At 47.6% G+C, this 24,851-nt stretch overlaps 1 protein-coding gene across 5 annotated transcripts in view; it reads right to left on the bottom strand.

Moving 5' to 3' along the window:
* Positions 1-24,851, bottom strand: part of atp11c (ATPase phospholipid transporting 11C (ATP11C blood group)) — a 154,679-nt gene that overhangs the window by 47,564 nt on the left and 82,264 nt on the right. For all 5 annotated transcript variants that reach the window (XM_086002119.1, XM_086002110.1, XM_086002134.1 and 2 more), the window contains 4 exons: positions 22,318-22,391; positions 21,984-22,087; positions 9,981-10,162; positions 2,861-3,127 (listed from right to left, as the gene is read on the bottom strand). In XM_086002119.1, the coding sequence (XP_085858245.1) occupies positions 2,861-3,127; positions 9,981-10,162; positions 21,984-22,087; positions 22,318-22,391 (627 nt within the window). The remainder of the gene's footprint in view (positions 1-2,860; positions 3,128-9,980; positions 10,163-21,983; positions 22,088-22,317; positions 22,392-24,851) is intronic.

The following is a 24,851-nucleotide window of genomic DNA, read 5'->3' as shown; positions in this document are numbered from 1 at the left end:
TGACCGAACATTGAGAGAAATTTGAACTGCTTAGAAAGAAAGACTTGCATTTATATAGCGCCTTTCATAATCTCAGGACATCCCAAATTGCTTTTTGAAGTGTAGTCACGGTTGTAATGTAGGAAATGCGGCAGTCAATTTGTGCACAGCAAGGTCCCACAAACAGCAATATGATAATGACCAAATAATCGGTTTTCGTGATGCTGACCAGGACACTGAGGAGAACTCCCCTGCTGTTCTTCGAAATAGTGCCATGGAATCTTTACATCCACCCGAGAGAGCGGACAGGGCCTCGGTTTAACGTCTCATCTGACAGTGAGGGAGTGCAGCACTCCCTCAGGAGTGCAGCACTCCCTCAGGACTGCACTGGAATGTCAAGTCTAAATGTTTGTGCTCAAGTCTCTGGAGTGGGACTCAGAGGAGAGAGTGCTACCAACTGAACCACGGTTGACGAGCCAACATGGATTTGTAAAGGTCTAATGAACCTCGTTAATATTTTTTTTTGAGGAAGTAACTAAAGTAGTAGGCAGGGGAATGCTTGTATGTACAGGAAACTCTTCCGCATCCAGCACCGATGGGACCGGGATGGTGCCGGTTGATTAAAAATTCCGGATAACGGAGAGGGTTATCTACCGAGGCTTTTTTTAACAATCAAAAATATAAAAAAAATCAAGAACTGTGCAGTATAATTGGGTACTCACCTACAGAATATTGTGCTAAATGGACTCGGACTCGGCACCATTTCCGGTTATTGAGGTGTTCGGATCGGAAGGGACTTCCAACGCCAAGACGACGAGTAATGGCAGTTTGGAGAACTACCCCCACTGACTAACTCGGCCACCGCGGGAGACTCGGACTCGGCAACATTTCTCATTATTGAGGTGTTGTTTTCGGAGTGAGAATTTTGCCGGTTATTAGAGAATTCCGGATATTTAGGTGCTGTTTAAACGAGAGTATCCTGTAGTTTATATGGATTTCCAGAAGGTTCCACATAAGAGACTGCTAAAATTAAAGCGCATGGAATTGGAGGCAAATTATTGACCTGGTTAAGAGACTAGTTAGGTGGTAGAAGTCAAGAGAGTAGGGATAATGGATATGTACTCGAATTGGAAGGAAATCACTAGTGGTGTCCCACAAGGATCTGTGCTGGGGTCTGAACTATATTTATTAATGACTTAGATAACACAACAGAGAGCCTTATATCCAAAGTTTGCCGACGACACAAAGATTGGTGGCATAGTAAGTAGTATAGACAGGAGCATAAAATTCCAAAGAGTCAATGATAGATTAAGTGACTGGGCAACACGGTGGCAGATGGGTTTCAACGCAGGCATGTGCAAGGTCACCCATTTTGAACCAAAAATGGATAGTTCAGAGTATTATTTAAATGGTGGAAAGCTAGGAACAGTGGAGGTCCAATGGAATTTGGGGGGTCCATGTACACAGATCACTAAAATGTAGTACAGGAAACTCTCTTTTTACCAGCACCTAAATAACCGGAAATTGCTCTTAACCGGCAAAATTCAGGAGTAGGTTCAGGTAAGTTAAACTTCATATTAGTGGCCGTGTAACCGGGGTTCCTGGATCTGTGGCCGTGTAACCAGGGTTCCTGCACCTGTTGCCACGCAACAGGGACGCCTGGATCTGTGGCCGTGTACGGGGCTCTCGTACCTTAATAATTATACCTCTCTGTAATCCGGACTTTTTGATCAACCGGCACCACACCGGTGCCGGATAAAAAAAAGTTTCCTGTAGAATGTTAGCCCTCTATAACTAGAGGGCTACAATATAAAGGGGAGGAAGTTTTGCTACAGCTATACAAAGCCCTGGTTAGACCACACCTGGAGCACTCTGTACAGTTCTGGGCACCCCACCTTAGGAAGGATATATTGGCCTTGGAAGGAGTGCAGTGCAGATTCACCAGAATGTGCCAGGGCTCCAAGGGTTAGATTGATTACATAAACTAGGCTATATTCCCTGGCATATAGGTGGTGAGGTTTTTAGGATTTTGAAAGGAATTGGTAGAGAAACGTTTTTCGCTGGTGGGGGAGTCTAGGACAAGGGGACGTGAGCTTAAAATTAGAGCCAGTCCATTCAGGAGAGAAGCTAGGAAACAGTTCTTCACGCAAAGGGGTGGGAGACGTGTGGAACTCGCTCCCACAAAGAGCAGTAGATACTGGGGCTCAATTAATCATTTTAAATCCGAGATTGATATATTTTTGCTCGCCAAGGGTACAAAGGAATCTGGAGCCAAGGCAGGTGGATGGAGTTAGGATACAGATTAGCCACGATCGCCTGAATGGCGGAACAGGACCCAGGCGCTGAACGGCCGACTCCTCTTCCTATGTTCTTAATACAAGGTGATACCCCCGCTCATTGAGAAGGTTCAAAAAGACTTGCATTTATATAGCGCCTTTCAAGACCTCAGTATGTGCCAAAGCTCTTCACAGCCAATTAAGTACTTTCCAAGTGTAGTCACCGTTGTAATACAGGAAACATGGCAGCTAATTTACATACAGCAAGGTCCCACAAACAGCAATGAGATAATGACCAGATAATCTGTTTTGGCGATGTTGGTTGAGGGACAAATATTGGCCAGGACACTGGGGAGAACTCCCCTGCTCCTAACCAAATAGTGCCATGGGATTTTTTATGTCCACCCAAGAGGGTTTAACATCTCATCTGAAAGACGGCACCTCTGACAGTGCAGCACTCCCTCAGCACTGCACTGGAGTGTCAGCCTGGATTTTGTGCTCAAGTCTTTGGGGGTGGGACTTGAAACCACAGCCATCTATCTCTGGCGAGAAAAAAAAAATGTACTTTACAACTAGTAGAAATTTCTAGGTTTTTAGAGACGTACCTTAAAAGGCTTGCAGAAGAGCATTTTTTATCTTGGACAACCACTTTGTGTAGATCCAGCAACAGCGCGTGCACTTTCTCCTCGTCTCTTGCTCGGTTCTCCTCAATGTGTTTTGAGGTCAGTTCTAAAAGCTTCATATTGGCATGAAAAAGTCTGCAGGCAAAACACGTGGCCATTGCCGTTTCCATCTTGTCCCCTGTGAGCACCCAAACGCTCATACCTGCAGAATGCAAGGCTTCAATCGTTTCTGCAGCCTGATCTTGGAGTCTTTACATAGTGGAAAAGAAAAAAGCAAACCAAACCAGACAGCCATCAGAAACTAGTCTTTTAAAAAAAAAAACGAACATTAAATGCATCAACAAACTACATTTATCTGCATTTTTGTCTTCATTAGACAAAGTTTTATTCCAAAAAGATTACAGTTGTGGTTATTGGAACAGTGTTTAAATTTTACTCGTCTGTTGCCAATTTTCAAACACATAAAAAAAAAACATTTTCAGTAGCATTTTCTCCATCAATTGCCACTCATAGCAGGTAGCAATTCATTTAATGCATCAATAAAAACAGAATACACAGCATCTGTGGAGAGGGGGAGATAGGGTTAACGTTTCAGGTCACTGACCTTTCACCAGAATCAGCTGGCAAAATGTCATCCACCTGAAACGTTAGCTCTCCCTTCCTCTCTCCACAGATGCTGCCTGACCTGATAATGTTTCCAGCATTTTCGGTTCTTATTTCAGATTGCCAAGCATCTGCAGTATTTTGCTTTTTCTTCCCATAAAGCAGAGGTTTGCAAACTGAAAATGTTTAGATGTTTTTTCGTTTATGGGGCGTGGGCGTCACTGGCAAGGCCAGCATTTATTGCCCTCGAGAAGGTGGTGGTGAGCTGTGTTCTTGAACCGCTGCACTCCGTGTGGTGAAGGTACTCCCACAATGATGTCAGGGAGAGTTTTCCAGGATTTTGACCTGATGATGAAGGATCGGCAATATACTTCCAAGTCAGGGTGGTGTGTGACTTGGAGGGGATCTTGGCGGTGGTGGTGTTCCCATGCGCCTGCTACCCTTGTCCTTCTAGGTGGTAGAGGTCGCGGGTTTGGGAGGTGCTGCTGAAGCAGCCTTGGCGAGTTGCTGCAGTGCATCTTGTAGATGGTACACACTGCAGCCACAGTTCGCTGGTGGATGGTGTGCCGATCAAGTGGACTGCTTTGTCCTGGATAGTGTCGAGCTTCTTGAGTGTTGTTGGAGCTGCACTCATCCAGGCAAGTGGAGAGTATTCTATCACACTCCTTGCTTGTGACTTGTAGATGGTAGAAAGGCTTTGGGAAATCAGGAGGTGAGACGCTCGCCACAGAATACCCAGCCTCTGACCTCCTCTTGTTGCCACAGTATTTATGTGGCTGGTCCAGTTAAGTTTCTGGTCAATGGTGACCCCTGTGATGTTGATGGTGGGGGATTCGGCGATGGTAATGCCGCCATTGAATGTCATGGTTAGACTCTCGCTTGTTGGAGATGGTCATTGCCTGGCCCAAGCCTGAACCTCATCCAGGTGTTGTTGCATGCGGGCATGGACTACTGCATTATCTGAGGAGATATTCTTCTTCTTAGGCAGTCCCTCGGAACCGAGGATGACTTGCTTCCACATTAAAAATGAGTTCTCAGGTGACTGATGAGTCCAATGCGGGACCTACAGTCTCTGTCACAGGTGGGGCAGATGGTGGTTGAAGGGGCGGGTGGATGGGGTGCTTGGGTTGACGTGCGCTCCTTGCGCTTGGCTTTCACTTGCTCCCGGTGAAGAGACTCGAGGTGTTCGGCGCCTTCCCAGATGCTTCTCCTCCACTTTGTGCGGTCTAGGGCCAGGGATACCCAGGTGTCGGTGGGGATGTTACACTTTTTCAAGGAGGCTTTGAGGGTGTCCTTGAAGCGTTTCCTCTGCCCACCTGGGGCTCTCTTGTCGAGCCGGAGCTCCAAGTAGAGCACTTGTTTTGGGAGTCTCGTATTGGGCATGCGGACAATGTGACCCGTCCATCGGAACTGATTGAGCGTGGTCAAAGCTTCGATGCTGGGGATGTTGGCCTGAGCAAGAACACAGACGTTGGTGTGCCTATCCTGCCAATGGATTAGCAGGATCTTGGAGGCAGCGTTGGTGGCATCTCTCCAGTGCTTTGAGGTGCCTGCTGTATGGTCCATGTCTCTGAGGCATACAGCAGGGCGGGTATCACTGCTGCTCTGTAGACCATGATCTTAGTGCCGGGTTTGAGGTCCTGGTCTTCAAACAAACACTCTCCTCAGGCGACCGAAGGCTGCACTGGCACACTGAAGGCAGTATTGGACTTAGTCGTCGACATCTGCCCTTGTTGACAGTAGGCTCCCGAGGTATGGAAAGTAGTCCACATTGTCCAAGGCCTTGTCGTGGATTTTGATAATCGGGGAGCAGTACTGTGGGCGGGGGCAGATTGGTAGTGGACCTTTGTCTTACGGATGTTTAGTGTAAGGCCCATACTCTCGTACGCTTCGGTGAAGGTGTTGACGATAGTTTGGAGTTCGACCACTGACTGAGCACAGACGCAAGCGTCGTCTGCATACTGTAATTCGACGACAGAAGATGGGACGACCTTGGATCTGGACCGGAGGCGAAGGAGGCTGAACAGTTTCTCGTTTGTTCTGTAAATTAGCTCCACTTCAGCGGGGAGCTTACTGAGGGCGAGATGGACATTGCAGCAAGGAAGATCGAGAAGAGCATTGGTGCAATGACACAGCCTTGCTTGACCCCGGTTCGCACGTGAATTGGGTCTGTGGTGCAACCATTGGTCAGGATCACGGCTTGCATGTTGTCGTGAAGCAGGCGGAGGATGGTGACAAACTTTTGAGAGCAGCCGAATTTGAGGACACTCCATAATCCCTCACGGTTGATGGTGTCGAAGGCCTTTGTGAGATCAAAGAGGGCCATGTACAGCGGTTGGTGCTGTTCCCTGCATTTCTCTTGTAATTCACGTGCGGTGAAGATCATGTCCATTGTGCCCCTTAGTGGGCGGAATCCGCATTGCGACTCTGGGAGGAGCTCTTCGGCCACTGGGAGAAGGCGATTGAGGATTCTTGCGATGACTTTCCCTGTGGCAGACAGCAGGGAAACTCCTCTGTAATTACCGCAATCGGACTTGTCACCTTTCTTGAAGATGGTCACAATTACGGCGTCTGAGATCCCCTGGCATGCTCTCCTCCTTCCAGATAAGAGAAATGAGTTCATGAATTTGCGCCAGTAGTGCTTCTCTGCTATGCTTTAGTGCCTCGGCGGGGATTCCATCTGCTCCGGAGGCCTTGTTGCTCTTCAGTTGTTGGATGGCCTTTTCAACCTCATGCCAGGCTGGGGTTGTGCGGAGGTGGTGGCGGGTAGCATGCTGCGGGATGGAGTTGAGGACACTCGTGTCGAAGACAGAGTCGCGGTTAAGGAGATCTTCGAAGTGCTCCGTCCAGCGGGCACTGACTGCCTCTGTCCTTGATGAATACCTCTCCGTTCTTGGCCCGCAGTGGGGTAGGGCCTCGGGTGCTTGGGCCGTAGATGGTCTTGACTGCGCTAAAGAATCCACGCACATCGTGGTTGTCGGCTAGCTGCTGGATCTCCTGTGCTTTCTCCACCCACCATCTGTTCTTTAGGTCGCAAGTTTTTTGTTGGACCTCGGCCTTCAGGAGTCTGTAGAGCTGCTTTCTTGCTCTCGAGTTCTGTTGCTGTTTCCAGATCAGGGATGCCTTGCGCTTGCAGCTTATTAGCTCCTGGATCTCCTGGTCGTTCTCGTCGAACCAGTCTTGGTGTTTCCTGGTCGAGTGACCGAGCGTCTCTTCACAGGTGCTGATTATGGAGGCCTTGAGTGCAGACCAGGCAATGTGGGCACTCTGTGTCTCTGCATCACTGGGAGTCGTCAGGTTGTTTGAGAGGCGCAGGCTGAATAGGGCTTTCTTAGCGGGGTCTTTGAGTGCTCCAGCGTTAATTTTCCTGCGGCATTGTTTCTGTTGCCGCCGCTGTTTTGGGGCTACATTGATGGAGATGACGGAGTGGATTAGGCGGTGGTCTGTCCAGCAGTTGTCAACTCCCGTCATGGCACGGGTGATGCGGACTTCCTTGCGGTCCCTCGCTCGGACGATGACGTAGTCCAGCAGATGCCAGTGCTTGGAGCGAGGGTGCTGCCATGAAGCCTTGTACTTGTCTCTGACGGAACAAGGTGTTGGTTATGACAAGGCCATGTTCTAAGCATTTTGACAGGAGGCGGGTACTGTTGGAGTTGGCTTTCTCTACCCCCTCTCTGTCGATCACACCTCCCCAGAGGTCTGTGTCCTTTCCAACTCTGGCGTTAAAGTCACCAAGGATGATCAGCTTGTCGCCCGTTGGGACTCGGGACAGGGACTGTTCGAGGCTGGAGTACAATTCCTCTTTGGTCTCGTCCGTGGCTTCCAGTGTTGAGGCGTACGCACTGATGACCGTAGCGCACTGGTTCCGGGCTAGGGTGAGCCGAAGAGTCATGAGGCATTCGTTTATACCGCTAGGGGAGTCTCTGAGATGCCAAACTAGTTCATTTTTTATGGCGAAGCCTACCCCATGGAGGCGCCGTTCTTCTTCAGGTTTGCCTTTCCAGAAGGTATAGCCACCGTCTTGCTCCTTGAGCTGGCCTTCCCCTGCCCGCTGGGTCTCGGTCAGGGTGGCGATGTCAATGTCGGAACGTCCGAGCTCCCGGGCAACGATAGCAGTACGGCATTCCGGTCTGTCACTGTTGGGGTTGTCCATGAGGGTCCTGACGTTCCAGGTCCCGAACTTCATTTTAAAAAAGGGTGGAAGATGCCTGTGCGTGAATTCTTTTAACGTGGGGTGGCCGTTGCACACCAGCTACCACATGGGCTTGACAGAGCAAGGTCTTGGTCCAATGGCAAGGGGATCCAAGGCGATTGGAGACCAGGCTCTGCCTAATATTGGAGACATGGTGTGGAGATGCCGGTGTTGGACTGGGGTGGACAAATGTAAGAAGTCACACAACACCAGGTTATAGTCCAACAGTTTTATTTGAAATCACAAGCTTTCCAATAAAACTGTTGGACTATAACCTGGTGTTGTGTGACTTCTTAATATTGAAGATATTAGGACGAGAGTAGCCAGTAAGTTGTCAATAATTACCATGAGTAACCGGGAGTAACTATTTGTGAGGTGGTTAACCAGACAACCTGCTCCCTGATCTCTTAACAGAGCATATAATTGTGTCCAGGTTCATTACATCTGATCATCCTCCCTTCCATTGTCACTGCCAACACTTGATACCTCATCAGAGATCCAGACTGAGCTCAGAAACTTTTGATTGTCCCCTTTTCATTAGTGATGTTAAATCAATTCCTGATTCAGCGGAAGAGGGGGATATGCATCTAGGAGTAGGAACATTTTAAACTGGCCAGATCCTAAAATAGGCCTAAATATAACCTTTCCATGAAATAAGCATTTTGACTGGCGATGTCAAGCTTGCTGGGCTGACTTTGCCACCTTCAATATTAAAATGGAACTGTGCAGCAAGTATAGAAATGGAAACTTTTGCATAAGTAGCTGCATTTTACTCGAGAGATACAGAGCTTATTTTGAATCATTATTTTTATTCTAGTCAGCAAGTTATTCTGGAATTTATGCAGTTAAACAATAGAAATGCCATGCCTAAGCCAGACAATACTGCCTGGACAATTATTGCCTTTGCGGCTGAATATCGAGAATTCCTGAGGTTTGTACCACTGACTTTTACAGCACTACTCCATTTCATGATAGCAACCGGTCATTTTGACGGGCTATTTTGCTCCATTGAGTACTTTTCTCAGCTGGGAGTGGGGCGGGGGGTTGTCAAGTCATAAAGTTGGAGGTGGTGGCTGCTGGAAGTACCGAAAGACTTGGTGAAAGCACACTCACCATTAGGCCAGTGACAGATTCCCACAAACCCAAAAGCCTGCTGCAGCAATCCTGCTTCAGCAAGCAGAATAAAAATAAGAAGCTGCCAATGCTGGACATAGACAGATCAGCCAGCATCTATAAAGAGAAATGAGAGGTGATGATGTTTCATGTGTGCACCCTTCAAGATGAAGGGAACACATTGGAAACATCATAACCTGGCCTTTATTCCTGTACAGACTGTTCACTGACCTGATACGCAATTGCAGAGTTCTCGGTTTTTATTTCTGTTTCAGTTAAGTGATGGTTTATTCTGCATACAAATGACAACATGGGTTGGGAGAAGATTCCACAAGCAGGAGAATGCGTGCGCGAAGCTTTGCTGTTGCCATTCTGGGAAACCTTCGATTCAGATTGCATCGAATACAGTTGTCATCATTCTGAAATCTGGCCCGAGTGCTAACTCTTGTAAGTGTTGTTGTAACCATTAGTCTTGTAAAGGATTGATATTTTGCCCATGTCTTTCTAATGTTGTACAGAGTGGGCCATCCTCGTCAAGTCAACTGGTTTCCATAGTTTTGCTAAATCTACACAAACTAGTATCTGTGCTACACCTATTTAAAAAAATATTACTTTATCTTTACAATACCTTTATTGTACGAGATTCAAAATAAAGTGGGGAATTGTGGGGTGTGGAAGGTCAAATCGCACTTCTCTGCCTTTCACATCCTGACAGGCTATAAAACAGCCAACAGGGATAAATAAAAGTGGTCTTTTAGTTTAGAGTCTTGCTTTAGAATGGATAACATTTTAGTCGCAAGTCAATTTATACAGCAGGATTTGTAAGAAACACAGGCACGTTAGCAAACTGTAATCAAAGCTCCATTATCAAAATCAAAGTTGCATGTGGTGGCATCACCCGTATGTGGTGCTATGGCAATGGGAGATGCTGGTTCGATCTCAATATCACCGAGTTCCTGATCTTGCCGGTGGGGGAAATGATAAACAGAGGCCAGTTACTGTCCCTCCTGGGCACACAGGGTGAAGAGGGAACAGATAACAGTCATCGCCACACCACTAGCTTGCACCCTTTAGCTGAAGTGGTGCATTGACGGAATAGGTGTGCAATCCTGCAAAAACCAAAGACGGACCTAAAGGCTGCTATTATACTGCAACACAATCAGAGCACAAATATAACTCATTTGAAAGACTTACTTGTCTTCCACAGCCGTTGCACCAATTAAATGTAACTCAGTTTCAATATCCTCATAAGCTTCTGCTAATTTTGTGTCTCTGTCCTTCAGGGCCATTTTGGCTTCTTGAAGCTGTGCGCTGATCTGGTCATATTCATCCTGAGTGAGCTCTTTGTATGCGACACAGAGTGTCCTCAAACCATCCTAGACACATGCAATTACAGCACAAAACATGCACAGACTTATTATTTCTCAGTTTTACGGCACTGACTCAAATCACAAATCAAGGTTCGCCTCTTGGAAATTCTTACTCAAGAATTTACATTTCTCAATTTACATAATTTTGGCCAGTTTAAGATAAACAGACTGCAAAAGTGCATTCATATTATTGCACACGTAACAGAAATCTGTACCTTTACAAGAAAAGGCTATAAGTCAGTAATGGGGTCCAAATAGAAAACGGTGACTTTATATTTGTTCCCATCCTAAAAGATGCACAACATTTTTTGTCGTCACGAGTAACCCTGGAGCAAAAGGCATTGTACAAGCAAACTAAAAGTTCAGGATGTTTCAGTTTCCGAACAAAAATTGGATTAGTTCGCTTTCAGGGGTAGAATCAGAATGATACAGTACAGAAGGATGCCATTCGGCCCATCGTGCCTACGCCGGCTCTTTGAAAGAGCTCTCCAATTAGTCCCATTCCCCAGCTATCCCCATAGTCCTGTAAATGTTTTCTCTTCAAGTATTTATCCAATTCCCTGATTAGGGTAGTAGTTGCATTTTCAAACTAGTCGTTCTCCAAGCACAGGAAGAGGAAAGTTCAATCATGCAAGAAAGAATAAAGGAACACCTCAGCAATATTTAAAAAATAATCTTCAGCTGGAACCGATGTGATCTTCCCGTCAAGGTGGATCATCACTGCCCAATGAGAGGTTGGATGCATTTTGGAAGACTGAACCTTGCGCTGGTCTAGTTTTATTTCTGCCTGCTTTATTTTCCAAACACAAGGAGAGAATAATGTCACTATCTGGAATCTGCCCCTCGAGAACTTAAATAAACATGATAAACATGAGACTGAAAGCGAGTGAGAGGAAGACACCAAAACATTTTTCAAGTTTATGCCACATAATTGTGTTTTTTTTTGAAGGGGTGGGAGAAAGAGCAAGGCTAATACATAGCAGAAATTATCTCCACCTTAAAAGCGACCTGTGCATTGAGTGCTGCTAGAGTTTGGTAAGAGGGAGAAAAGTCATTTAAGTGTATTTTGTGAATTTTAGTGTGTTAAAAAGTTAATTATTTGAAGTGTGTTTAATTTTTAAGTGTATATTAAACTGTTGGGGAGTTTAACCCAGAAGTAGAATCTGGGTATAAAAGGGGCGGGACTAGTGCTTGTGCACGGAGTGCTGTGCATTGAGTGCTGCTAGAGTTTGGTAAGAGGGAGAGTTCCGGCAAGTGGGAGGTGAGGGTGTGTTTTTTGTTCTGTTTTCCCCACTCCCAGGCTTAGACAGCACTGCGGAAGCGGAGCAGCGAGACGAGTCAACCAAACAGGCCCCACAGACAGTATTCAAGGAGGAGGTTGGTGATCAGCTGGTTGGTTGGTTTTCTTCCTTCTCTTTTATTCCTTTAAGTTGGTAAGTCCTATTGAATAGTGGTGTAATAGTATCTACATCGGGGCAGAGGGCCTTCATAACTAATAATAATAAATTTAATTAATTACATAGATATGGGTGAACAGGTGATGTGTCACTGTTGCGAAATGTGGGAGCTGGTGGACCCCATTGAGGCTCACGGTGATTACATTTGCGATAAGTGTTTGCTGCTAGAGGAACTCAAGCTCCATGTTAAAGAGCTTGAGACCGAGCTTCAGATACTGCGACACATCAGGGAGGGGGAGAAGTTCCTGGACTCTGTTGCAGGAGGTGGTCACACCTATGAAGTTAATTACTGCAGATGTAGTCCGTGGTCAGAGACAGGACGGTGTGACTACGAGTGAGGAAGGTACAGGGATCCAGGATGTAGTGTTGAAGGAGACGCAGCCCTTGCTCTTGGCAAGCAGGATCGAGGTTCTTACTCCCTGTGAGGGCGGGAGCGGGGACTGCAGGGAGGATGAGCAACCTGGCCACAGCACCGTGGTACAGGGGGCCATTCAAGTGGAGGGAGTAAAAAGAAATGTTGTAGTGGTAGGGGATAGTATCATTAGGGGGAGAGATAGGGTTCACTGCAGTCAAGAGCGGGAGTCCCGAAGGCTGTGTTGCCTGCCTGGTGCCAGGGTTAAGGACATCTCTTCTGGGCTGGAAAGAAACTTGGAGTGGGAGGGGGAGGATCCAGTTGTCGTGGTCCATGTTGGTACAAACGACGTAGATAGGACAAGGAAGACGGTTCTGTTAAAGGAGTATGAGCAGCTAGGGGTCAAATTAAAAAACAGAACCTCAAGGGTAATAATCTCTGGGTTATTACCTGAGCCACGAGCGAATTTGGCTAGGATAAATAAAATTAAAGAGTTAAATGCATGGCTCAAAGACTGGTGTGGGAGAAATGGGTTTTGCTTCTTGGGACACTGTGGTAAACCACTGTTATACCTGTCTGTATGTGTATGTGTATTCCACTAGGTACAGGTCTGGACATGCCTCGGCTGACTCCTCCCACTATTCCAGGTATATAAGTGACTACCTCCCAGTCCCTTAGTATTCTGGGCGGGTCGACCACTCGAGACTAGACCTTCATTCTTTAGTTAATAAAAGCCTGGTTGTTACTCGCTTAACCTCAGTCTTTTGAGTAATTGATGGCGCATCAATTTTATTAACTAAATTTTTTATAATGGAGAAGATCCTCACACCAGCATGCCTGGACCTGGACAGTCGGGAAGTGGACGCTTCCACCAAGTTTGCTCACTGGCTCATGTGCTTCGAGGCATTCCTGACTGCCTCCACTGCGGTCGTAACGGATGCGAACAAACTGTCTGTCCTGATCTCCAAGGTGAACCACCGAGTGTACTCAGTCATCCGGGACGCGACCTCGTACACAGCCGCCCTCCAGCTCCTCAAGACCCAGTACACGCGCCCTGTGAACGAAGTTTACGCCAGGCACCTCCTGGGGAGTCGCAAGCAACAACTTGGGGAATCGACTGAGGAATACCTCCAAGCACTGTCCGTGCTTGGCCGGGCCTGTGGGTGTAAGGCGGTAACGTCCACTAAGTACACGGAGGAACTGATCCGGGATGCCTTCGTAGCGGGCCACAGGTCCAACTACACCCAACAGCGACTGCTGGAGCAGAGTGACCTCACCCTCGACAAAGCCTCCGAACTCGCACTAACGCTGGACGCAGCCTACCGGGGCATGGATGCCTACTCCTCTGCACCGTGGACGCCGCGGGGAACGACAACCTGGGACACGGTAGGACAGCCCCATAGCACCGTGCCACCCCAGCCACAGCCCAACAACGGCCCAACCACCGCAGCAGTGTCCCAAAGCCAGACAGCAGTATCCCAAGGCCAGAAATGCAACTTCTGTGGCCAGGCCAAACACCCCAGAGCGCGCTGCCCGGCGAAGAATGCGACCTGCTCGGGCTGCGGGAAAAAGGGACACTACGCTAGCGTCTGCAAGGCCAAAGCCACCCCGAACGCCAGCAGCGCCGCGTGTGAGCAGTCATCTTGGGCCCCCAACAGCGCCGCGTGTGGGCCGTGCGGGCCGCCATCTTGGGCCTCCCCAGCCATGTGCGAACCACCGCAGCAGCAGCCATCTTGGACGATTCCAGCCACATGGGAATCATGGACGCCGCCATCTTGGACACCAGCCGGGACGCAGCAGGCCGCCAACCCCCCCCCATCTGATACCAGCAGCGACACACCGACCCCTACGCTGGACCAAACGAGACCGCACCAACTAGCTCGGTCCAAAATGGACGTTAAGGTAAACGGCCATGCAATAAACTGCCTTTTTGACTCCGGGAGCACAGAGAGCTTCATCCACCCCGACACGGTGCGGCGTTGCTCTCTCCCAGTCCTGCCTGCGCACCAGCGGATTTCTATGGCCGCCGAGTCCCAGTCAGCGGACATTGGCGGCTACTGCGTGGTGACACTAGTAGTAGACGGGACTGTGTTCAATAATTTTAAACTCCTGGTCCTGCCCCAACTTTGCGCTGCCGTTCTACTGGGGTTGGATTTCCAGTGTCACCTCAAAAGCGTTACGATGGCGTACGGTGGCCCCCTCCCCCCACTCACAGTCCGCAGCCAGCAGCCTCCAAATTGCCCGCCGCGCACCAGATGCAACCTCTCCACACTCAGAGTCCCACCCCCCCCACTGTTTGCTAACCTCACCCCCGACTGTAAGCCCATCGCCACAAAGAGCAGGCGATACAGTGCCGGGGACAGGGTTTTCATCAAAACCGAAGTGGAGCGGCTCCTGAAGGAGCGGATTATTGAGGGCAGCTCCAGCCCCTGGCGAGCCCAGGTTGTGGTCGTTAAGACCGGCGAGAAACAACGCCTGGTCATCGACTACAGCCAAACAATAAACCGCTACACCCTGCTGGACGCCTACCCACTCCCCCGCATAGCTGACATGGTCAACCAGATCGCGCAGTACCGTGTCTTTTCGACCATTGACCTGAAATCAGCATACCACCAGCTCCCCATCCGCCCCGAAGACCGCCAGTATACTGCTTTTGAGGCAAACGGCCGCCTCTATCACTTCCTTAGGGTTCCCTTTGGCGTTACCAACGGGGTCTCCGTCTTCCAAAGGGAGATGGACCGGATGGTCGATCAAAACGCGCTGCAGGCCACTTTCCCTTACCTAGACAATGTGACCATCTGCGGCCATGACTTGCAGGACCATGACGCAAACCTCGAGAAATTCCTCCGCACCGCCCAACTCCTGAACCTGACATATAACAAGGAGAAGTGCATATTCCGCACAGACCGCCTCGCCATCCTTGGCTGTGTTGTGGAACACGGGGTCATCGGTCCCGACCCGGACCGGATGAGTCCCCTTATGGAACTCCCACTGCCCCACTGCCTAAAAGCTCTGAAGAGGTGCCTAGGGTTTTTTTCCTACTACGCCCAGTGGGTCCCCTACTATGCAGACAAAGCCCGTCCGCTGATCAAATCCAGCTCTTTTCCCCTGATGGCAGAGGCCCGCTCGGCCTTCCACCGTATCAAGGAGGACATTGCCAAAGCCACCATGCACGCAGTGGACGAATCCATCCCCTTCCAGGTGGAAAGCGATGCGTCCGACTTCGCTCTGGCCGCCACCCTTAATCAGGCGGGGAGACCTGTGGCATTCTTCTCATGAACCCTCCAGGGCCCGGAGACCAGACACTCCGCGGTCGAGGAGGCCCAGGCTATTGTGGAGGCTGTGCGTCATTGGAGGCACTACCTGGCCGGAAAACGATTTACCCTGCTCACTGACCAGCGTTCAGTTGCTTTTATGTTCAACAACAAGCAGAGGGGCAAAATCAAAAATGACAAGATCTTGAGGTGGAGAATCGAACTTTCCACCTACAATTACGAGATCTTGTACCGGCCTGGGAAGCTCAATGAACCCCCAGATGCCCTATCGTGTGGCACCTGCGCCAGCGTGCAGATCGATAGGCTGAGGGCCCTCCACAATGACCTCTGCCACCCGGGGGTCACCAGGTTCTTCCACTTCATCAAGGCCCGCAACCTGCCGTACTCCATTGAGGAGGTCAGGACCATGACCAAGAACTGCCAAGTCTGCGCTGAGTGCAAACCGCACTTTTATAGACCAGACAGAGCCCACCTGATAAAAGCCACTCGCCCTTTCGAACGCCTGAGCGTCGATTTTAAAGGGCCTCTCCCCTCCTCCGACCGCAATGTGTACTTCCTCAACATCATTGACGAGTACTCCCGTTTCCCGTTCGCTATCCCCTGCCCGGACATGACCAGTGCCACGGTCATTAAATGTCTGAACAGCCTCTTCACCCTGTTCGGTTTCCCCAGCTATATCCATAGCGACCGGGGCTCATCGTTTATGAGCGACGAACTCCGCCAGTACCTGCTCGCTAGGGGTATAGCCACAAGCAGGACCACCAGTTACAACCCCCGGGGGAACGGACAGGTGGAAAGAGAGAATGCAACAGTTTGGAAGGCCGACCTACTAGCCTTAAAGTCTAGGGGCCTTCCGACCTCCCGCTGGCAGGAGGTGCTCCCCGATGCGCTCCACTCGATTCGGTCACTGCTCTGCACTGCCACCAATGCCACCCCTCACGAGAAAATGTTTGTCTTCCCAAGGAAGTCCACATCGGGGACAGCGTTACCGCCATGGCTGACGTCCCCAGGGCCGGTACTACTGAGAAGACACGTGAGGACCAATAAAACGGACCCCCTGGTCGAGAGGGTCGACCTCCTCCACGCCAACCCCCAGTACGCTTACATTGCGTACCCGGACGGGCGGGAGGACACAGTCTCCATACGAGACCTCGCACCCTCGGTGACCGCTGTAACCCACTACCCATTACCACCCCCCCCCACGACACCCTCGGGGACCGCTGTAACCCACTACCCATTACCACCCCCCCCCACGACCCGATATCCAACCCCAGCAGCCGGCTCGCCTTGGACCGTCACCCACGAGGACTACACTCCAGTGCCCCAGCCTACACGGGACGAGACGCCGGAAGCTCCACCACCCCTGCCGTCGCCACGTCGATCACAGCGGCAGACAAGACCTCCGGAGAGACTCCAATACACGAACTTTTAAATACACTTCACCCCGCCGGACTCATTTTTAAACAAGGGGTGAATGTGGTAAACCACTGTTATACCTGTCTGTATGTGTATGTGTATTCCACTAGGTACAGGTCTGGACATGCCTCGGCTGACTCCTCCCACTATTCCAGGTATATAAGTGACTACCTCCCAGTCCCTTAGTATTCTGGACGGGTCGACCACTCGAGACTAGACCTTCATTCTTTAGTTAATAAAAGCCTGGTTGTTACTCGCTTAACCTCAGTCTTTTGAATAATTGATGGCGCATCAGACACTGGCACCAGTACTGGGACAGGAGGGAGCTGTTCCGCTGGGATGGACTCCACTTGGCCAGTGCTGGGACTAGAGTCCTGGCGGATCATATAACTAGGGCTGTAGAGAGGGCTTTAAACTAATTAGTGGGGGGGGGAGGTTTCTAGAGAGCAAATAATAGAAATGACAACAGAGAAGGTCATAGACTTAGGTAGCAGTGGGGGAATTAAAAAACAGAACATGTCAGGAAGGGACAGAAGGTATGGAGTAAAAAGTAAAGTACTAAAAAGGGAAAGAACAGGAACTAAGTGTTACAAAACATATTTGAAAGTTCTTTATCTGAATGCACATAGCATTCGTAACAAAATGAATGAGTTAACGGCACAAATAATGACATATGGGTATGATCTTGTGGCCATTACAGAAACATGGCTGCAGGGTGACCATGACTGGGAATTAAACATACCAGGTTATTTAACAATCAGGAAGGACAGGCAGGAAGGGAGAGGAGGTGGGGTGGCTATGTTAATAAAAGAAGGAATCACTATAATAGAGAAATGATATTGGGTCAAAGGAGCAGGATAGTGAAACAGTTTGGGTGGAGATGAGGAATAAGAAGGGGAAAAAAACACTAGTGGGTGTAGTCTATAGACCTCCGAACAGTTGCAACTCTGTTGGACGGAGTATTAATCAGGAAATAGTTGAGGCTTGTAATAAGGGAACATCTATAATTATGGGGGATTTTAATTATCATATTAACTGGACAAATCAAATTAGGCAGAGCAGCCTTGAGGATGAGTTCATTGAGTGTATTAGGGATGGGTTTCTTGAGCAGTATGTAACTGAACCGACCAGGGGGCAAGCAACCTTAGATTTGGTCCTGTGTAATGAGACAGGATTAATTAAAAATGTCCTAGTAAAGGATCCCCTTGGAATGAGTGACCATAACATGGTTGAATTCCATATTCAATTAGAGGGTGAGAAGGTTGGATCTCAAACAAGCGTGCTGAGCTTGAATAAAGGAGACTATGAAGGTATGAGAGCGGAATTGAGTAGAGTGGACTGGGAAAATAGATTAAAGGGTAAGACGGTACATTATCAGTGGTGTACATTTAAGGAGCTATTTTACAACTTCCAAAAAATATATATACCACTGAGGAAAAAAGGGTGTAGAAGAAAAGACAGCCATCCGTGGCTGAGTAAAGTAATTAAGGATAGTATCCGACTAAAAACAAGGGCATATAAGGTAGCCAAATCTAGTGGGAGGATGGAAGATTGGGAAGTCTTTAAAAGACAGCAAAAAATAACAAAAAGATTGATTAAGAAAGGGAAGATAGATTATGAAAGTAAATTAGCAAAAAATATAAAAACAGACAGCAAAAGTTTCTATAGTTATATAAAAAGAAAAAGGGTGGCTAAAGTAAATGTTGGTCCCTTAGAGGATGAGACCGGGAAATTAATGGTGGGAAACATGGAGATGGCAAAAACACTGAACAATTATTTTGTATCAGTCTTTACAGTAGAGGACACTAAGAATATCCCAACACTGGACAAACAGGGGGCTAAAGGGGGGGGAGGAACTAAATACGATTAAAATCACTAAGGAAGTGGTACTTGGTAAAATAATGGGACTCAAGGCGGATAAATCCCCTGGACCTGATGGCTTGCATCCTAGGGTCTTGAGGGAAGTGGCGGTAGGGATTGTGGATGCATTGGTAATAATTTTCCAAAACTCCCTGGACTCAGATTGGAAAACTGCTAATGTAACACCCTTATTTAAAAAGGGTAGTAGGCAGAGGTCTGGAAACTATAGACCTGTTAGCCTAACATCTGTGGTTGGTAAAATGTTAGAGTCCATTATTAAGGAGACAGTAACGGGACATTTGGATAAACATAATTTAATAGGACAAACTCAGCATGGTTTCATGAAGAGGAAGTCATGTTTGACAAATTTGCTTGAGTTTTTTGAGGAAGTAACATACAGGGTGGATAAAGGGGAACCAGTGGACATAGTGTATTTAGACTTCCAAAAGGCATTTGACAAGGTGCCACACAAAAGATTATTGCTCAAGATAAAAAAATCACGGGATTGGGGGTAATATTCTGGCGTGGGTGGAGGATTGGCTCTCTAACAGAAAGCAGAGAGTTGGGATAAATGGTTCGTTCTCAGATTGGCAACTAGTAAATAGTGGTGTTCCGCAGGGGTCAGTGCTGGGTCCCCAACTCTTTACAATCTATATTAACGATTTGGAGGAGGGGACCGAGTGTAACATATCAAAGTTTGCAGATGATACAAAGATGGGACAGAAAGTAGTGAGTGAGGAGGACATAAAAAACCTGCAAAGGGACATAGATAGGCTAAGTAAGTGGGCAGAGATTTGGCAGATGGAATACAATACTGGAAAGTGTGAGGTTATGCACTTTGGCAGGACAAATCATAGAGCAAGTTATTATCTTAATGGCAAGAAACTGGAAAGTACTGTAGTACAAAGGGATCTGGGGGTCCTGGTGCACGAAACTCAAAAAGTTAGTATGCAGGTGCAGCAAGTGATCAAGAAGGCCAATGGAATGTTGGCCTTTATTGCTAGGGGGATGGAATATAAAAACAGGGAGGTATTGCTGCAGTTGTACAAGGTATTGGTGAGACCGCACCTGGAATACTGCATACAGTTTTGGTGTCCATACTTAAGAAAGGACATACTTGCTCGCGAGTCAGTACAAAGAAGGTTCACTCGGTTAATCCCGGGGATGAGGGGGTGGTCATATGAGGAGAGGTTGAGTAGATTGGGGCTCTACTCATTGGAGTTCAGAAGAATGAGAGGCGATCTTATTGAAACATATAAGATTGTGAAGGGGCTTGATCGGGTGGATGCGGTGAGGATGTTCCCAATGATGGGTGAAACTAGAACTAGGGGGCATAATCTTAGAATAAGGGGCTGCTCTTTCAAAACTGAGATGAGGAGAAACTTCTTCACTCAGAGGGTGGTAGGTTTGTGGAATTTGCTGCCCCAGAAAGCTGTGGAAGCTACATCATTAAATAAATTTAAAACAGAAATAGATAGTTTCCTAGAAGGGCAGCACGGTGGCATGGTGGTTAGCACTGTTGCCTCACAGCGCCAGAGACCCGGGTTCGAATCCGGCCTCGGGTGACTGTCTGTGTGGAGTTTGCACATTCTCCCCGTGTTTGCGTGGGTTTTCTCCGGGTGCTCCGGTTTCCTCCCACAGTCCAAAGATGTGCGGGTTAGGTTGATTGGCCATGATAAATTGACCCTTAGTGTTAGGGGGATTAAAATACGTGGGGTTATGGGGATCGGGTGGGATATGTGTTGGTGTAGGGGTTACGGGGATCTGGTGTGATATGTGACGGTGCAGGCTTGATGGGCCGAAATGGCCTCTATCTGCACTGTGGGGATTCTGTGATACTCTGTGAAGTAAAGGGAATTAAGGGTTACGGGGAGCGGGCAGGAAATTGGACATGAGTCTAGGTTCGGAATGGTCATGGCCCTGTGGGTAGTGGAGTGGGCCCAGGGGCCGTGTAGCCTGGTTCTGCTCCTACTGTGTTCTAATTCTGTGTTAGATTTCAGGAGATGGTTTTATTCCTATTCCTGGCTGGGGTGGAGATCGCCTTTACAGAAGGTAAGTACTGTAGAAAATATAGGGACAGAGTGATCTCCTGGAAGAATTTCGATCGCCTCGATGGGTCGGAGAGGAATTTCCCAGATTTTTTTCTCCCAAATTGGCCATTGGGTCTTTTATCTGGTTTTTCGCCTCTCCCGGGAGATCACATGGGTTCGGGTGGATGGAGAGTGATAGAAGATTTGAGGTTAGGATCAGATCAGCCATGATCTTATTGAATGGTGGAGCAGGCTCGAGGGACCGATTGGCCTACTCCTGCTCCTATTTCTTATGGTCTTATGTAACACTACAATTTCCCCCATTAAGAACATAAGAAGTAGGAGCAGGAGTAGGCCACACGGCCCCTCGCGCCTGCTCCGCCATTCAATAGGATCATGGCTGATCCGAACCTAGACTCACGCCCACTTCCCTGCCCACACCCCGTAACCCCTAATTCCCTTATCAGCTAGGAAACTGTCTATCTCCATTTTAAATTTATTTAATGTCGCAGCTTCCACAGCTCTCTGAGGTAGCAAATTCCATAGATTTACTACCCTCTGAGTGAAGAAGTTTCTCCTCATCTCAGTTTTGAAAGGGCAGCCCCTTATTCTAAGATTATGCCCCCTAGTTCTAGTCTCACCCATCAGTGGAAACATCCTCCCTGCATCCACCCGATCAAGCCCTCTCACAATCTTATGTTTTGATAAGATCGCCTCTCATTCTTCTGAACTCCAATGAGTAGAGGCCCAACCTACTCAACCTTTCCTCATAAGTCAACCCCCTCATCTCCGGAATCAACCGAGTGAACCTTCTCTGAACTGCCTCGAGAGCAAGTATATCCTTTCTTAAATATGGAAACCAAAACTGCACGCAGTATTCCAGGTGTGGCCTCACCGGTACCCTGTATAACTGCAGCAAGACTTCCCTGCTTTTATACTCCAACCCCCTTGCAATAAAAGCCAAGATTCCATTGGCCTTCCTGATCACCTGCTGTACCTGCATACTAACCTTCTGTGTTTCATGCACCAGGACCCCCAGATCCCTTTGTACTGTAGCACTTTGCAGTTTCTCTCCATTTAGATAATAACTTGCTCTTTGATTTTTTTCTGCCAAAGTGCATAACCTCACACTTTCCAACATTATATTGCATCTGCCAAATCTCTGCCCACTCACTTAGCCTGTCTATGTCCTTTTGCAGGTTTTTTATGTCCTCCTCACTCACTACTTTCCCTCCCAGCTTTGTATCGTCAGCAAACTTGGATACGTTGCACTCGGCCCCTTCCTCCAAATCGTTAATATAGATTGTAAAGAGTTGCATGTCTTATCTCACCACCCATGGCATAAAGCATGGAAATAAACTAATCGCATAAAAATTGCACAAAAATAAGCATGAAATCCAAGCCCACCTCAGAGCGCATAAACACATCTGATCTTACCACTGCACTGCGCTCCACCTGCAACTTTATTTCCTCTCGTTTTCCAGCTTTCACCTTGGGAAAAATGGAAGAGTCCGCTCCTTTACAGAACAGGAAAATTTTCCCTATTGTAGAAGAAAGCAAAATTATAGGCGGATGCTGGAAAGAAAGATAAAGGTTAACATTTTATATATGTTTTAGAAATTAATTAAGGATTTTAAAATATTTTCACCAACATTAGTGTGACAAAGCTGTCCATTATTTCAATTTGAAATTTTACTCCATAAATTCTTAGGAGTACATGCAAATACAATTCTTATTCTTTTATCATTCTCTTTAAAAAAAAACACACCACCTGAACTCGCTTTTACTATAACACTCATGCGTCGACGAACAGGGTCAAAGCCGAGAAGCTGCAGACGTTCATATCTGTAATCAAAGAGAATACAAGTTCTTTTGTTTTTAAAGTGAGGCGACATGCAAACTTTAGTTAAACTGAAGGCAGTCAATATGAAAAATGGATGATCCCAAACCATTAAGCAAAAATCCATTTGCAGGTTAAATAGAAACATAGAAGATAGGAGCAGGAGTAGGCCATTCGGCCCCTCGAGCCTGTTCCCCCATTCAATGCGATCATGGCTGATCATCCAAACTCCGTACCCTGTCCCTGCTTTCTCCCCATACCCCTTGATCCCTTTAGCCTTAAGAAATATATCCAACTCCTTCTTGAATATATTTAATGAATTGGCCTCTACTGCCTTCTGTGGTAGAGAATTCCACAGGTTCACCACTCTCTGGGTGAACAAATTCCTCCTCATCTCTGTCCTAAATGGCCTACCCCTTATCCTTAGACTGCGGCCCCTGGTTCTGGACTCCCCGGCCATCGGGAACATCCTTCCTGCATCTAGTCTGTCCAGTCCTGTCAGAATTTTATAAGTTTCAATCATAGAATAATTACAGCACAGAAGGAGGCCATTCGGTCCATCGAGCCCGTGCCGGCTCTCTGCAGGAGCACTTCAGCCCAGCTGTACACTGCACCACCTAAGCATGGGCGGCGGCAGTCTGGATGACAGGCAGCAACAAGGGCAATGTCGAGTGTTACTGTTTTTCTTTCTCTCAACCCTCACTCCTCCCTTCTCCTCCCCACATCGAATGAAACAGCACAGGAGGCCGTCGGCCCATCATGCCTGTGACGGTTCTCAGAGCTCTCCAATTAATCCCACACCCCTGCTCTTTCCCCATAGCCCTGAACATTTTTCCCCTTCACTTGCTATTGAATCTACTTCCACCTACCTTTCAGGCAGTGCATTCCAGATCATCACTTGTTGCGTAAATTCTTTTTCCTCATGTCGTCTCTGGTTCTTGTGCTAATTACCTTAAATCTCTGGCCTCTGGTACCGGCCCTTCTGCCACTGCAAACCGTTTTACCTTATTTACGCTATCAAAACCCTTCATGATTTTGAGCACCTCTATCAAATTTCCTCAAAGCCTTCTCTACTTTAAAAGGAGACCCTCCAGTTTCTCCACACAACTGAAATCCCTCATCTCGGTTACCATTCGAGTAAAATAGCAAAATACTGCGGATGCTGGAAATCCAAAACAACAGAAAATGCTGGAAAAACTCAGCAGGCCAGGCAACATCCGTGGAGAGAGAAGCAGAGTTAACGTTTCAGGTCGAAGACCCTTCGTCAGGACTGAGAAAACACAGGAAATGAAACTGATTAAAAGGCCAGTTTGGGGGCTGGGAAATGGGGATGAAAGAACAAAAAAGAGAAGTGAAGAGACATTAAGAGGTATTCAAAACCAGACGAGTAAATCTCTTCTGCACCTTCTCCAAGGCCTTGACATCCTTCGTAAAGGGTGATGCCCAGAATTGGACACAATACTCCAGCTGGGGCCGATCCAGTGTTTTTTTTTTTAAAAAAGGTTGAGTGTAACTTTTTTGCTTTTGTACTCTTATGCCTCTATTTATAAAACCAAGGATCCCATACGCTTTATGAGCAGCCTTCTCAACTTGTCTGGCCACCTTCTTGGATTTCTGTACATACACCCCCCAGGTCTCTCTGTTCCCGCACCCTCTCTAAAATTGTATCATTTAGCTTATATTGCCTCTCCCCATTCGTCATACCAAAATGTATCACTTCACACTTCTCTGCGTTAAATTTCATCTGCATCGTCTCTGCCCATTTCACCAGTCTGTTTATGTCCTCCTGAAGTCTGTTACTATCCTCCTCGCTGTTTACTACATTTCTGAATTTTGTATCATCTGTAGACTTTGAAATTATGCCCTGTATATCCAAGGCCAGGTCATTAATATATATCAAAACGAGCTGTGGCCCCAATACCGATCCCTGGAGAACATCGCTGTATACTTTTGTCTAGTCTGAAAAACCACCGTTCACCACTACTCTCTGCTTTCTGTCCCTTAGCCAATTTCGTATCCATGCTCCCACTGTCCCTTTAATCCCATGGGCTTTAATTTTGCTAACAAGTCTATTCTGTGGTACTTTATCAGGCGCCTTTTGAAAGTCCATATACATAATATCAACCACACTAATCTCATCCACCCTCTCTATTACTTCATTAGAAAACTCGATCAAGTTAGTCAAGCACAATTTGTCTTTAACAAGTCCATATTTGGTTATTAGCCCATACTTTTCCAAGTGCCATCTAATTTTGTCCTGGATTGTCTCAAAGTTTCCCCACCACCAAACGTTAGACTGACTGGCCTGTAGTTGCCAGGTTTATTTCTCCCCTTTTTTGAACAGGGGTGTAATATTTGCATTTTGGTCCCTAATTGGCCCCACCCTTCTTCTGACTACCCTTTCACTAATTATAAGTAACATCGCCCCATCCAATCGTGGTCTGTATGATTGGATGGGGTGATGT

This window comes from Somniosus microcephalus, chromosome 1 (assembly GCF_052327205.1).
Source record: "Somniosus microcephalus isolate GS21.2 chromosome 1, FLI_Smic_1.0, whole genome shotgun sequence".
NCBI lineage: Eukaryota > Metazoa > Chordata > Chondrichthyes > Squaliformes > Somniosidae > Somniosus > Somniosus microcephalus.
The sequence above is the reverse complement of the archived record's forward strand: the minus strand, read 5'-3'. Positions and strand labels throughout refer to the sequence as shown.